Source organism: Ambystoma mexicanum, chromosome 6p (genome assembly GCF_040938575.1).
Source record: "Ambystoma mexicanum isolate Mex_15411 chromosome 6p, UKY_AmexF1_1, whole genome shotgun sequence".
Taxonomy (NCBI): domain Eukaryota; kingdom Metazoa; phylum Chordata; class Amphibia; order Caudata; family Ambystomatidae; genus Ambystoma; species Ambystoma mexicanum.
The window spans coordinates 1,335,481,375-1,335,498,191 of NC_090935.1; the positions used below are offsets into that span (position 1 = coordinate 1,335,481,375).

General features: G+C 43.1%; 1 protein-coding gene across 1 annotated transcript in view; it reads right to left on the bottom strand.

Annotated features, from left to right (window-relative positions):
- LOC138510826 (atrial natriuretic peptide receptor 1-like) overlaps nucleotides 1–16,817 on the bottom strand; it is a 488,764-nt gene that overhangs the window by 134,076 nt on the left and 337,871 nt on the right. The window contains exon 14 of the mRNA XM_069626514.1: nucleotides 7,137–7,284. Coding sequence (XP_069482615.1) covers nucleotides 7,137–7,284 — 148 coding nt within the window. The remainder of the gene's footprint in view (nucleotides 1–7,136; nucleotides 7,285–16,817) is intronic.

Here is a 16,817-nt window from a genome sequence, read left to right on the forward strand (position 1 = left end):
GTATTAGCCCCTCATTATTTCAATCTTTACACCAACAAATTAGGAGATTCTTCCAAGGTCCTCTTCTGATGTTCCCCATATTGGTACAAGGCGATTGCCTTTATTAGCTTTTGCAGATGGTGTTGTGTTTATGTCAGACACTCTAAAAGCTATTCTGGTTCTGATTCACAGTAGAAATCATTGGCCCTTGTCACAGGTAAGAAATACAAAATGAAAGGAAGTTGAGTTTAAGATGAATAATAAGAACTTGGCAAGTGTTTCTTATTTGGATTATCTACGAGTGTGTTTTCATTCAGCTGGCCCAGGTGTGATGTTTGTTGAAAAACACGGTGCATTAATGAAACAGGCAACAGAGGGAATTCTCTGTTTCGCAGAGCAACTGAGAATGCACCCTATAAATATAAAAGTCCATGAAGCTAAAGCTATGGCACTTGCATCTTTTGATGACAAAATATGGGGCATCAAATTAGCAAATAATTTACAGATAATTGTGAACAACTAGCTCTGTAATCTGTTGGCCCTTCCCAGAGGTGCCGCAAAGTTTGCAGTGCATTAGGAACTGGGCCTTGGATTCCTGGAAAATTGGATTGGCCCTATCTCAATGTTACATTGGTTAGCAACCTGGCCAAACAACAATGCATTACTTTCTAAGGTTATTATTAAGGATATATTGCAGCATGGAGATGGCCTCAGTGTGTTAAGAAGACATTTTTTGACAACCGCGCTGGAACAATCATTTGCTAAAGATACTGCAAGTAAGAAAGTTATTGATACGTGCAGATCTGGAGAGGTAAAACCACCCAACAGAGCTCACGCACTAACCGCATACTGTAACACGTTGCATCACACCTGCTGTGATGAGCTATGAAGGGACATCGTTTTTACCTAACTATATTAAGATTTTTACTTTTGCCGTTAAAACTTGGTTTTGGGGAAACCGAGTGGATCACCAGTCTGGTGTGGATCACGAGTTACATTTTTTCCAAATTTGTCCTGATATGAGAGAAAGTTTAAATGAGGTTTTATTTTTTTGCCCAGCATATATAAGGAATATATTTGTAAGGAAGAAAACATGAATTCCTGTGCTAAGAGATAGAGGGCCTGATTCACAGAACGTTTTCATATGGGTTTGTGCTATTATAAAACGCTTCTGTGAATCAGGCCCAGAGGGTTTACACATTATAAGCCTCCACTACTTTATGGTAGACTAATATCAAATAGTTTTCTTCTCTGGGGCCTGAATGATTATTTGGTAAAGGCAATCTGGATTAAAAAGGTCTTAGATTTGAACTAATATGGATATTTTATTGAAATTGCAGTATGAAGTGCATAGATTGGGGGATTTTATATTTAGATTCTAAGTATAGGTTATTATATTAAACCCTATAACTAATTTACTGTGGATGAAGTGTATTTGATTGTATGATTTTATATATATTTAAGGTTTATGGCATTTTGTTGTTGCTGAAAAAAGTATCAAAGAAGAAGGAAAGTGCCTGTCCAAAATAGGAATACATCCTTGATATATTGTTTGTACATTTTAAGATGATTGATTCTTCCACATTAAATTATTAGGTATGAATATTGCCTCAAATTTGAAAATGTAGCATAAACGGAGGCCAGACTTGCTCCTACTGATGTTCCTGTAATTTAAACGTTTTCTCAAGATCGGAAACAATTGTTGGTGGGTCTTAATTTCAGGAAGTAATGATAAAAATGTTATTAACTTCTATTTCTTGCTGAAGTACTAAGAACCTCTCCATGGTTTCAGTGTCTTCCTGATGTTGGATCGAGGTATAAAGACGTATGACATCCATCGTAAAGAGAATATCTCCATCTATATCATATGTTACAAACCCTAAGGTTCGTAATGAATCACCAATGTCTTTCAACCTTCCTCTTTGCTTCTGCCTTCGCTCCCCTTCTCCCCTGCTGATCTGCTCTCTTGGCACTGTGCACCTGGCCACCCTCTGTCCCCTGGGCCCAGGTACCTGCTCACCCTGCCACTTTCCTGCACTACCTCCTGGCCACCCCTTGCACTGGGGACTGTATCTGTACCCATACAGCCCCTCACCCCCATTTTTCTTCTTTTTCTGCACTTATTCAGACTTACCCAGTCTGCTGCCTTAAACACAGCACTTGCCACTTGCTGGCTGCACTACCACAGTTTGCCTCAATTTTCTATTTATTTTATTTATCTGCGTTCCTCGGCTTCTGCACTTTCCACTCTCCCCCTTGCATGCACTTTTTCCCTTTTCCCTTTCCCATGCACTTGCGCGTTCTCAATGTCACTGGGCCTAGTAAGATCGTTTTTATGTTGTGCTGTGTTCTCCCTTGTTCCCCTCCCTTGCCTAGTCGCGCTCTGAAACTCTTGTGTACGAGCGCGATACAAATAAAATATCATATCATATAAATAGGTTTCTGTCAATTGAATCGGTGGCTGTAAAATTACATCATTACTGGTTCGAAAAAGCTGTCCGTAGATGCCAACAGCAGTTAGTACTGTAAGCGCGCACTCTACAAATGTCTCGATCACTCACTCACTCGCACACAAAACACCCAGGGCCTGATTCGTGGAATTCTTTGCGCACGGAAAATTGACTTTTTGCACTTTTCAGCATGCAAAACTCCTTTAATCGATTCATGGAATCAACTTTGCATGCTTTTCTGGGTCCTTACGGGTACTTTGCGCAGGTTCATCACATCTTTTCGTGCAGTCTGGTACTCTGCGCGACTCTCCATGCAAAGTATGGGATGGGCCTTTGCAAGGAAATAAATAGGGGGCGGCACATGCATATTGCCCATTCTCCATTCAGAATGAGGAAGAGCAAGGAATAACAAGGGCATGTCGAGGGACGGGCTGCGCAAGGCAATCACACACCCAGCACTGGGCAAAACCTACCGTATTCATGGATCTCACCACGCAATATCACATCGGGGAAACAAGCACTCAAAGCTTGCAATCTCACTCCACATGAGAGGAGGCGCAAAGTACCAATCGCATAGGAATCAACGTGCAAAAGTAAGGTACAATCAGGAATTTAGGGGTGTGTGCACACAGTTGGGGTGCTGATTGCAGATAGGGGTGATCACATGCAGATTAGCGGGGTGCAGATTTACTGGGGGGCTGGCTTGAGTTACGAGAAATGGTATGCATATTGTTGGGGTGCAGTTATGAGTTACAGGGGACCATACACAGTGTCCCTGGGGTGCTGCCTTGGTAACGGGGGATGGCCAGCTGTATTGACGGGGTGCATGATGTTGCGGATGAGGAGGGCACAAAGGTTGGTTTATGTGTTTGGATTTGCTTTGCATGGGGGTGTGTCAGGGCGTTCCAGAGGCAACTCAATTTTCTTTGTGCATCGGGTTACTTTGCCCCTCAAATTCCATCAATACACAGAGCGTGCAAAGTCATTTTCTGTGCGAGGGGCTTTGCAGGATTTTTGCACGTTTTCTATGAATCGTGCCCCTAGAGTCATAAATGCATAAACAGGCTGCCACACACATGGAGATTACTGACATCCACTTACTGATGGATGTGGTGCCTCCATGCTGCAGGACAAGAGCAGCAATTGTCAGTTATGAGATTCTCTGTTACAGTCTGCAGCAAGTGGCAGGCGAGGGCTCAGGAACAACGCTGCTGCTCAACTCATGAATTGGCATCACAATGTAGTAGTCTTGATTGCCTTTCCCTCTCTCATTCACTTTAGACCAGGACTGCCTGCGTTCATGTGACGTGAGTTCAGCAATGGAGGGAGAGAGTCATTCAGCAGCTGTTGGGTGGTCAGAGTTCCATTTCATAGCACTGCTGTCTATTCCCCATCCTACACTATGTCTGAGCTCCACGCACCGGCCCTCATTACTGTACTGCAGCGCTGCCAGCAGCAAAACAAATCAGTGTCTTGAGCCAGTGTATGTTTCGTTGGTGTTTTGGGTCACATGCAAGTTCTGCACCCGCACAACCAGAAAACACATGTCTGCCGGCACCCCGTCTAGCAGTTGGCCCATGCACTTTTTTTTATGACAGTACATACTCAATGAATTATGGGTAAGGTTTCCCATTTTCATTGTTAATGTTTGGTTAATTACACTAGTGCTTGCCCAATGTTTGTCAAAACAATTTAAAACTGTGTTAATTGATGCAAAAGAATCACAGGCATCAATGTTTTTCCAACGGTTACAAACGGTTTCCAACGGTTAGAAAACGATTTAAATAATCCTGATTTGGTTTCTGCATGTATAGCATACACATTTCCATACTTTAGGATGAATACAGAGCAGAGGACCCAAGGGAAGCAAAGACCAAGGCATGTTGCATGCGCATATTGATTGCTACTCGCAATGTTTGTTTAGATTGCACATGCCAATCCTAATCTAGAATTTATTCGGCTACATTTTACGTTTTTCAAATGGGAAAGTAAGTACATGCCTTGGATCACTACAACATTCATTGAAGTAACACTCTCGGCACAGTGAATATTTTGAACAGGGAAGCACAGCAAGATGGCTTTTTTAATACAAGATGAATGATGGGTACCTTAGCCCCTGGGAGCAAGGCCTGCCTAGCAGTGGTGATCCAGTACATGCCAAATGGACCTTCTAGAATGTGTGTAATAATCTAATGACCCCAGAAAACTCGAGTTGTTTTATGTCTGGGGCAATAGACCATCTCACCCTGCCCCATCTCTTGCATACTGATAACTGTAGTCCAGCATTTATAATTAAATAGCAAAAGGAGTACCAGAATGCAAACGAAAATTGGACCAGCCATCACAACCAGTATATAAATACTTGAGATTGTAGATGAATCCGCAAACTGAAAATGGTTGAAATATAGGCAGCAGGAAAGAGAAGAGATGTTAAAAGAAGACATTTCTTTTGAAGCATCACTTAGTGCAGATACAATATACTGAGCGCATCACAATCTATCTTGTCTCTAGTTGTTTCTGATTTCCAAACATCCCACCGGTGTATTGTGGAAAATAAATTGCGTTCTGCAGCAACAATGCTGACGTTTGGGGCTTGGCATCAGCTGCTCCAATTTTAAATAAGGAAAACGTGTTCCTTTGTCGTTTCTTTGGTGTTTCACGGAGTGACAATGCATGCCAAATTCATCTTGAAACAGGCCTAGGTTATATATATGATCTGATAAATATTAAACCTCTACACTAATGGAAACCTTCATCTTACTCACTATGTTTTAAAGGTCCTGTTATCCTCAGATATCGGTTCTGGCAGCCCATGGCTGGAATAAATCAAAAAGGAATTTGTCAGTCAAGTACGTCCCCAGATATTCCTAGATCTAGCCACTAGCCACAGCAGCCTCAACAGACCCAAAACGATGGCTTCTAAGTATTTGAATGTAAACAACATCGCTTTAAGCGGGACGGGGCAAGCTGGTGCTGAGCCCCGGCAGTCTCCTAAAAGTGGGGTTGAGCTGGGGCCCTATTAGGGCCCCGCGGTCCCACCACAACAATTGGTGACACATTATCCCACCACAGCTGCGACGGGAGTTGTTACATATTTCTATGTTTATAAAAGATGGCTTGCATATTACACAAACCATAATAAGGTATGCATACAAATATATAAATGCATAATTGCATTTATATATTTGTTGGCCTACCTTACTATGGTTTGTGTACTTTGTTAGGCCATGCCCATGCCACAAGCCACGTCCCCAAATGAGGGCACCCCCTTCGATTTCTTACCCCACTAAAAGCCCTGGTTAAGAATTAAAGAGGTACGTTTTAGAAGAAAAAAAGAGCGCAGTTCATCATTACTTCGAGTTTGTTTGTGATCAGTTTTCGGAAACGAACCCTAGTTTCTTCGTCAGCCCTCGTACAGGCAATGTGCTATTTAATCTTAGGGCTAATCACCATCCATTATCCTCAGTAACACGTAAGTGGAACCCCGACGGAAGATCAAATACTCCTGTGACATGTGCATGTAATGAGACCTCTGTTGATGAATTGAAACACTTTTCTTTTGCCCTATGTTCAAAATTGTAAAGAGAAAATATTTAATCCCAAATTTTGAGTTGCTGAAATTTGTTACACCTTATGGATGCAAACTAAATACCTTTTATTTATGCTAAATAGACATGTGGTTTCAAAATTGTATTCTTTATTGTACATAGCGCTCTCGCTTATGCTGTTATTTCAATTTTGTATGTCTTTTATTGTTTTACTCTTCTTTTATGATGGTTTGTAAACTTTAGAAATGTAGATTTTGTCTGTACTTAAGTGAGTTCCAAACTGCCCTAACATCATTGGAAGGGCCTTTGGATAGCCACAGATATGTGTCGGCTACCAAGTTTAATTTATAATTTTTTTCTTACAAATATGGGCATACAAGTCACAGAATGCTATTCTGTACTATTCGTTCAAAATACAATACTGCGAAAAGGTGATCCAAATTCCATCTGGACAAACACCTTCTGCCTCTGATCTAAGTTGGAAGATTATTAGGAGCAAACTACCTCACTACGCATCATATAGGACACTCTTATGGGTTGTGTGGAGACTTCTTATTTTTATTGGTAAGCACAGAAAGCATTGAGAATGGAAAGAAATTAATTCTGGTGGTGTATGACCATTGTGTTTAAGTTTTAACTGAAAACTGGAAAACCAAATTACAAGTTATTCATGTGATTGGTGTTGTAGTTGACAGGAAGCCGGGTGAAACTGGGACAAAGAAAAAATGAGTTTGTGATAAAAGAGAAACAGAGGGCCCAGCACAATGACTCATGAACCTTCGGAAAATATGGTTCTTTCCAAGTGTCTAGATAGTGTGTTAATAGGGCCTTATCCATGAACCCCAGTCCATAACATTCAAGTATTTTAGTGCCTTTTGGCAATTACCTTTGTCCTTAATTGGAAATGACAATTTAATTCACTATTTGGACAGACTCTGGAATATCTTCTTCAAGTGAGAATACTTGAGTTAAAACTATATGTAAAAGAAAAAGGATAAGAGAGGAGATAGAAGATTGTGCAATCATGCTGTCACAAAACTCAGTTATTCAAACATCAAGAACAATTATGATGTTAGATATTTTACATAAGTTCATGATTTTCTAATTTCTAATTACATGATCTGCATAAATGGCACAATTACAATCATTGAGATGTTACCTGTACATATCAGCTGCAGACAAGGGTTCTAGACAGGAATTTAACTCCACTTGCCCCTCAGGTGGCAAATAAACTTCCATCATACGCTGATGATATGTGTTTGTATCCTCAGGGAAATCCTCTTTTCTGTATGTTTCTAAACCATGATCTGTTGGTAGAAAAGAGAGTAAAATAAGTTGCATAGTCAGATGTAATGGAAGGTAACTCTGAAAAGTAAAATCATGTAGTAAATTTGTCCCCTGGATGTCATTCCTACTACTATATCTAATAAAATGTGAATGATTTGTACAAATGTACTGATTGTTACTGTTAAAGGACGCAGGGTCGGCATAGCTTCATCTGCTTTGAAAAACAAAATTGCAGAGACGTTTGGAGGGAAATGAAAGAAAAGGCACATGACCAATGTTCCCTCTAAGCTCTGCGCGTGTGCGCTTGTCCAGCTTCCTTCTGGGTGCCGCTCAGAAGAATTTTTGCAGCGCACAAAGCCAAATCCCACCTATTCTAAAACATTTAACAAGGCACAAGCCATAGAAGGCACCCAACATTTGCTTTCACTCGAAATAAATCTTAATTATACTTACTAGTCTTGATATTTTGGTGTAGCCTATTAACATTGCCCAACTGTGCAAGCTTGGTCTTAAAAACCTAAACATATAATACACCCACAAGAGGTTAAAAACTAATATGAAAATGTGGTTTCATGAACAGAAAATACAACTAAGATTTGCTTGCGCACATTAACGACATTATCGTCCCTCCCCACCCATGACTACTATACTGGACTCTTACCACTTATACCTTACGACTCGAACCTCCACCCTAGACCACATTCAGATACTGGCAGACAACATTGACTCTACCTTGCTTGGCTCTGAAAAAGGTTGCCAGACTAGTACCTACATCCATATCTTTTATGTTTGTTATAATATGAATGACGTTCAAGTTACTCATGGTGCCTTAGCAAAAGCGTCACCCAGACTATGTAACCCAACTGTCCACTCAGATATTGGATACTGACTGTAAGTAAGCAAGCTACTTTGATGTGGAACCTCATCCCATGCTTACTATTCTTTGTACATATGTCACACATGCTCTTTGTAGCCGGCACCTTGCAAGTTAACGCATTATAAAACTTAAATATTGATTTGCCTTCTTAGGCTTTTGAGTAGGCAAATTCCGGAATCTGCACCTCCTACTTTAGCATTGCTAACCTTTCCCTATAATTTTAGAGCAGCATTGCACTATCATGTACGTGGCCTGCAAGGGACAATGGGTATGGGCTATGCCTGGCATTAGGAGAAGACTCCTATGGGTTGAAGAACAAATCAGCAACTTTCAAAAACGAAATCAGACATTTTGGCAATAAAGTACTGTGAAGAAAATGTGTTTATTTTGCTGCTAAAGGATAGGAAACTCTAGTAACAGTCTAGGAAACTGCACCTTCTGTTTCTTTCTATTCTCAGCTGCTGAGGGCTTTTCAGCATCCCTAGTTAAAGAAGACAACACTTAATCTGTTGTACCTGTGAACCTTGCTGCTATCGACTTAAAAAGCAAATATATGTGATTTTCTTTAATTTTCTGTTGTTTTCCCTTAAAATTCCTCTTGAGATCAGGCAGTAATACTATTAGAGTTCCTACCTATGCCACTGCTCTGCTAGTCACTGATTCAAAAATGGATCAGGGGAACTTTGTGGATAGAAGCAGGGTGTAGGCTCCTGATGGTCATGGTTTCCCTTTTTGTTGGACACATTTTCCTCTTTTTAGGGAGTAAAAAGGTATAGTGTGTATGCCTCTAAACTGTAAGACTTGTTTTGAGTAACTGTTGACAAACGTCACAGGACAATGTAACATGAATAATAAGCTGAGGCCCAGAAATTCTCATCAAATTGTGTGGTGCAGTTATTCTGATGCAATGATCGCCCTTGCACAAATTGAGAGGCATGCTCTCCTGGCCCTTGAATTACTTAAAGTGGCACATGAACTCCTATAGTGGCATGTTTTCTGGCACTTTCGTTTTAGTTGCCATTATTTCATTTGGAAAACTTGTATCCTGTCTGAATTTTCTGACAGTCACATCAGTGATGAGAGATATTTGCTTTTTGTAATAAACAGGAGTGTTTTTTTACAATGGCATTAAACACTTTCTACATGGTCTCTGAGCAGTGTCAACAAAGGAATGGCCTCAAATATACATATTGTTTATCCTTAGAATACAAAGCTTTTTTTTGTGCATACATGCTTTTCTCTCTGCTAAGGAGAACTTTTGGTGGGTATTATGGCATATCTCAAAGTCTTGGACTGGTTGGTGAGTTCTACTTATAAATCACATATAAAATATTTGTTTGTTAGCATAAGAGTTTGGGAAAAGTGTTGTATGATGCACCTTTTACACCAATTTATAAAGAATTGCAGTGGATGGGAAGGGACCATTCCCTTCCAAACTTTTCGGAGATGCTAGTTCACGAAATACACATGGGGCCTCATTCCGAGGTTGGAGGTAGCCATGGCGCTGTTAGCACCATGACTACCTCCCATACCGGTACCGAGTCCGCCCTCGTTCAATGGGCACTTACCAGTCTATTCCAACAGTTGCGGGACCGGTAAGTCCCCATTGAAAAAGCCATTCCCCATTCCCATTTCAGCCCCCATAGGGCTCAATGGGAAGGGGGAAGGCACTAATAACGGTACCGCAAATTGCGGTACCGTTATTAGCTCTGAAGTCCCTTAACGGGCCCCATCCATAATGCCTGGTAAAACCAGGCATTAAGGAAGCGACCCGCAAAGGGACCTCGGAATAGGGCGCAAAGGGATTACCGGCACCAATTTCCTTAACGGTGCCCGGCTTACCTCGTTATTCAGTTGCGCACATGGAAAATAATGTGCACACAGAAGCTAACCATTTCCGCACTTAGGGAAAAATAATTAGAGGGAACATTGCACATGACAACAATTTTTTTCTAGCGTACACGAAACACGATTGCATATCGATTATACCCGGGTCTGGGCTCCGTTACTTGGCAGAGTGGAGGATATAACTATTGGAACCCTGGCTCTGACAGATCCTGCCGCGGTACAGATGAGGCTGCACATCCATAAACTCGTAACCCCCTGTGGCATTGGTCCGTACCTAAAGAATCAATTAGAGATCCAGTCCTTAAAGATAATATTGAGGGCAAAATAAGCAGGTTTAAAAAATATGCAAACAGGACCACAAGGGAATCAGTGCAGTGGGATATTTTCTAACTATAATAAGAGGGGAATTATTAGCATCGAAGACCCAGCGAGGGAACCAGATTAGAACCTTAGTGTGAAAACTAGAGAAGGAACCGGAGGAACGAAAACACACATTGCAGACTTCCCATCCAAGGCCCCTAAAAGGCACACAGCAACTAAACTTGTTAAATACGAAGCAGGCAGAGAAGGTGCTTTTGAGTGCCAAACAACGCTACAGACAAAGGGGTACATGGATTCACATATAGTGGGAGTTTCCGAAACTGCAGGGATTCTGGGAGGCAATGCAGAATTCGATTTGCTTAATACTACAGGTGGAATCTAGCAAGTCGCTGTGGAAACTCTTGCTAGGGATGTGGGGTCAGAGTCAAGTGCCTAGATCCAAAGCATTGAGAAGGGCTTTCGCGATAGTGATCATCACTGCACTGCTACTTACAGCCCATAAGTGGAAAGGGGAGGCGGTACCAACTTTTCAGGAGTGGTTAAAAATAATATGGGAATTTGTGTTACTGGAATCAATGACGTACACCTTACAGAAAAACAAACACAGTTTAGAAGTGACTGGAGGGAATTGATGAACTTTTTCAAAGAAAACTTCACAGCACCGTTCTGACCGCAAAGACTTAAATTACTGGACATTGGTTCATAACAGGTGCTTACCCCCAATCCACATAATATATATGTATGCTGTTCCAAAAGGAGGCTACGGGGGGTATCACCAATTTGCATTCTATTGAAATGGTTGTCATGAATACAAATGGTATCAAATATAATAAAAAAGAATGTTAAAAAGAAGACACATTTCAGTCTGATTACGAGTGTGGCGGCAGTGGTAAAACACCAGTTAATTATTAATTACGGGTGTTTTTTTCACTCTGCCTAAACTCTTTTTTCCAGGTGGTTTTGTGTGGCAGATTTTACTCCCTCACAAAACCAGCACCATATGCAGTAATTAATTACCAGACCCTACGGAGTGGTATAATGGTATGGTCCACATGACTTACATGTGTGGTAATGATGATTACTGCATGACGGAGAGAGAGAAAGAGAAACAAAGAGGGAGAGAGAGAGAGAGAGAGAGAATATTTAAGCTGTAGGTGAAAAAAGATGCAGGCCACAAGTTAGAATTCTTGAAGCGTTGACTAGGGAGATCAATAAAATATATGAAAATGAATTGCTGTGAAACAGAGAAAACTTTAAAATCAGTGATAATCTAGCAAGTACTTTATAAAATATATTGCAAGCACTTTCTGTCTACCATTGAAATAACCTGAGAACAATTAAACATTCCTAGTGACTGAGGTTCATTATAAGATTTAAATGTACGTTTTTAGAAAAAATACAGTCTCTGTAAGAAGATAACTACTTGCAGTCCAGTTTTCCTTTTTGGATGTGAGTGGGACTCTAAGGTCAGGGAAATAGAACCTGCACAGGAAAGTCTTTCAGGTTTAGATCTTAACTGTGGTCTGTTGGAAGTCTTGGTGTCGTGGAGAAAAGGCCTGTCCATCCTAGCAGCCAGGACTCCCAGAGTAGGAACACAGTCGACTGGCCGCCAGAAAAGGCCAGACCCAAGAAAAAAAAACCTTCAAGGGGGTACAAAACCTTGTGGAAACGAGACAGCAATCCAGTTGAAGAGAGGACCGCAGTAGAGCAGGGTGTAGATGGTACCATAATCAAAAGGCAGAATTGCAGTAAGGCACAAAAGATCCCTGTATTGCAAAAGGTTAAATAAAAAGAATCTGTCGTAAATTAAGAATAGCAAGGCAGAAGGCAGACGGAAACAACGGAACGGTTCACAGGAACCACCGGTAGGGAACAAGGTAGAAATTAGGCAAGGAATTAGAGGAATACAGATTGTAGCACTAGCGAGTGCAAAAGCGAGCAAACTAGCATTGACTGCAACAAAGTTGCAATGCGATAATTACATATTTGTTTGTCTGGAGTGAGCTCCTACCCACAGAGCGTATAAGGACAGACGCCGCATAGGAGTCATCTTGTGATTGGCATTTAGTTTGTCTTGCAGAATGGTTGACAGATACGGTGGCGGCCATCATGCGGCTGTCAAGCACTGTGCATCTTCTGGTTGACGTTTGATGCACATTCTTCCATCGATCCCACACTTCCAGGTCTAGATCCACTGGGTTTCCAGTGGTGAAGTTTATGGAAACAATGTATCAAAAGAGGGGCATGCACATGCTTTGCAGGCTCCCAGGTATGGTCTGCCGATCTGTAGACTCTGCAGTCTATGAGGTACTGCAGGACTCCATTCAAGTCGATTTGGCGGGTGGGATGGCAAGGAGGAGAGTTGTGCCAGATCACAGATTTCAGTTTCTGTTGGGTCTGTAGGGGGGAGCTTGTGTTGTAGATATTCTGGGCCTGTGTTGTGCAGAGCACGGTGGGTGATGGACATAGCCTTGAAGGTGGACTGTTGCCCGATAGGGAGCCAGTGCAGGAAACGCAGGGTGGGTGTGATGTGCTTTCTACGGTCTAGGGCCAGTAGGAGCCTGGCTGCAGTGTTTTGGACCCAATGCAGTTTCCTGAGTTGAGCTGCAGGGGCACACAGGAATGAGCTGGCATAGTCTAGGTGAGAGAGGACAATGGGCATGATTGTGGCAACACTTTGAGGGTAGATGAGGTAGGGGAAGATGTGTTGGAGAACGCGTAGGTGTAGATAACATGATTTTGACAAGAGTTGATGTGATGTGATAGTGTCAGATCTGCGTAGATGGTGCATCCAAGGTCCTTTACTGTGTTGGTGGTAGGCAGAGGAGAGCCTAGAGAGGACGGCCAATGGGTGAGTTGGGAGAAGAGGGCAGTCTTCCTGCAGATTATGATGTCAGTTTTTCTGGGGTTGAGAAGGAGGTGGTTAGTCATCATCCAGTGTTCGATATCTGTGAGGCATGCAGCAAGGTCGGGGAAGAAGTAGGAGTTGTCCTTTGGGATCTTGAAGATAATGTATGTGTCATCTGCATAGTTGAAGCAAGTCAGGCAGTGTGAACGGATAAGAGCAGGGAGGGGGCTCAGGTAGTACTAAAAGAGCAGGGATGATAGATTGGTGCCCTGTGGTACTCTGTTGGTGACAGGGAGCGAAGTTAAGGAGAAGGGAAGCATGTGTGTAATTTGGGATCTGTTGGAGAAAAAGGAGGATATCCCCTTCAAGGCTGCATCCCTGATGCCGAGTGAGTGTAGTCTGGCCGTGCGGGTGCGCTGGTCAAATGTGCCAAAGGCCACTGAGAGGTCAAGAAGGACAAGTGAGGCACAACCTTCCGAGTCAGAGGTTCTTTTGCGATCATCCCACGTGGAGACTGGGATGGTTCAGTTTTTCGTAGGGGTCTGAATCCAGACTGGGTGGGGTCAAAGAGGAGGTTAGATTCAGAGAAAAGGCATAGCTGGGAGTAGGCTGTTCGGTCAATTCGTTTGGCTATGAAACGGTTGTTAGAGGTAGGTCTGTAGTTGGCTGGGAGAATGGTACAACTTCCTTTCATCACGGGACGTTTTTTCGCGGGTTTTTTAACCCGAATATTTTAACAAAAAAACATCACATTTTTTGGGGGGGGGTAGAAAATTATATATTAGGGATGTGGGTGTTTGGGAATAGATAACAAATGAAAGGGAATGAGTGGTTTGGGGGGGAAGCCCGCCAAAAATAATGTAAAAAAAATTTGATGGGTTTTTTCATTAAAAAAATTCACGGTAAAGAAACCCGCGAAAAAACATAACAGGATTAAATGACATGGAACCGGGAGAATGGGATCAAGGGAGGTTTTTTTTTAGCAGGGGTTTGATGTGGGATGTCTTGAAAACTGCTGGGAGCATGCCTGGTGAGTGATGTGGTAATGATAGATCTTGCAATGCTGCAGGAACAGGTTGAGGAAAGGATATCTTTTAGGAGAGAAGGAGGCAGGGATTTCCGTGAGATCCTGAGGGACACCTGCTGGCTAGTAGCTCAAGGAATTCAGGGTCGGAGATCAGAGACGTCATTTAGGGGTCGCAACTGCAACCCCTGAGGTCTCCCTTGCTACCCCTAAAAATAAATGTAAAAATAAAAAGTTGCTTTTTTTTTTTAAATGCAAGCTCCTGGGCTGTGACCAGCGCCATGTGGCTCTTTGCTTCTGGAGTGGCTGGCTTTCTTTTTCAGGTATCTTATGATAAAATGACAGGGGATCCACAAAACCAACACTTTCAGCAGTGACCGTAAATAAGAAAGAATAGGAATACCAAATAATGTGTCTTTCTGGAATTCCATACAATAATTGCTAGACTCATTAAAGGTTTATGTCAGGCACACTTCAGGGGGTGAGTCACTGAATTAGTCTGTTCTTAAACACCTCAACTCAGCTTTTCATTCTTTTGAGGTCGATAAATGAGTAGCATCAGCAGGTGGGTGATATTGTATGTATATATATAAAGCACTTAAGCCTAAGTGCTATATAATAAAACATGATTATCATTTGGTCATGGACGTCTGCTTGGATTCACAGTAATTTGGTAATATGGCCCATACACACTGTAACGATACATGTGGCGAACCATTCTTGTATGAAATATATATCACATTATAGTGATATCATAACCATGTTTTTCGTAGTGTATTTAGGAACAATGCTATGTGATGCCACTTCCTGTTTTGTCATGGGGTGAAAGGTTGCATTTCATCGATTCCCGGATTATCACTTCGGGGTGGGGTCAAATGACATCACTTCCTGTGATGTCATCAGAGGTGAAGGGTCGTGTGATGCAACTTCCGCTACCTCTCACATTTTGGTGAAATGACCTCCCTGTCGGAGATGGGAGATAAGGCAGAGAAGAGTGGGCGGGTTATGGCTGGGTCTGTGAGCCTGGATGTGGGTGCAAGGGAGTGGGGCGGGAGGGTTGCTAATTTAGAGCCGATGGTGCGCTTTCTTTGAACGGCTATGTTGTGGGAGTGGTCAGAGAAAGTGAGTCAGCCAAGTCAGCCAAGCCCAGGAATAAGTGGAGGGTCCAGGGTTGACACCAGGGAGAAGGAGGGTCTGCTGTGGAGAGCGTGAAGAAAACGGCAGCATGCTCCGTCCAGATTAGTGGTAGGTGGGGAGTGTGGAGATCCGTTCGGAGGAACTGAAGATTGCATCTAGGGTGTGGTATGCAGAGTGTGTGGACCCTGATACCAGTTAAGTCAGGTGGATGGCTTCCAGGTTGTCTAGGATTGGTCATGTCATGGGGTTATGCGGGACATCGAACCATATATTGAGATCCCCTAGCATGGTGATGGAGAGATGAGTAACCAGGATGGCCAGTAAGGAGTCGCTGAGGGATTCAGCAAAATATCTGTAGAATCCAGGGTTCTGTATATGAGTAAGAAGCTGTGAGTAAGGGTGGGAGTGATGAGAAATTTCACTAGAAGGGGTTTGCAGTCTGCGTTGCAGGCTTGTCCCTCAGAGTGTGAAATGGTGAGGTGGGATTAGTAAAGGATGGCAAATCTGCCTGCTGGTTCTGTTGTACACCATAAGGATGTAGTCCAGGGGAAAAGCCTTGTGTGCAATAGGTCGGAAGTCCTGGGAGAAACCAGGTTTCTGTGATGAAAAGAATGTCAAGGCCTTCAGGGGATATTACGTGATTTTTAGCCCGCAGGTCTGACCTTAATTAGGATGCACGTACGTTTGATGCTAGATGCTGTGATGGGAGGAGGATTGAGGGGGACTAGGTGGATGGCGCTGGCTTGCCACAGGTAGGGGGTGCAGAGGTGGGATGGGTGAGAGGGTGGGAGAGGACTGGAGCTGAGATCCCCTCAGGGGGCCTGTGGTGAAAGCAATGTGAAGTGGAGCAGGGTTTGGGAGGGGTGGGTGTGGTAGAGTCTGATAGTTGTTGGGATGTGGGTGGATACTATGAGAGGGTCCAATGTCTCTGTGCTGGGGAGTAGTGGGGGATGTTGGGTGTAATCTTGGTGTGTGTGAGAAAAGGGCTCATGGGAGTTGACTGCAGGGGTGGACTGGGAACCAAAAGAGGCCCTGGAAATAGTTTTCAAAGTGGCCTCATATTACACATTTTCAGCAGGCTCAAGGTGCAGAGGCCTCCCGGGAAATATCCAAAGTTCCCTATAGGCCAGTCCATCCCTGGTTGACGGGTGTGGCGGTGCACGGTGGAGGGGGTGTGTGCATGGATAATGGGGTGGAGTACCTGTGTTGAGGTGTGGAAAGGGGAGTGGAAGCTGGGATGGGCTAGGGGGAGGGAAGGGGTGCAGGGCGGCGACTGGGGTGGTTGAGTGGGAATCCTGTAGCAAGTGAGAGGTTAGGTGTCTTCTATGGTCGGATGTGGGATAAAGGTGCTGACTTCAAGGACAAAAGTGTGCAGAGTGTCTGGTGTCAGTGCTCAGAGTGTTGTAAAACAGGCTGAAGAGCGATTTCACTGGGTTGGGTGAATTGAGGAAAACTGTGAGGGTCTAAGTGAGGGGTGATGTCTGGGGAGGAGATAGGG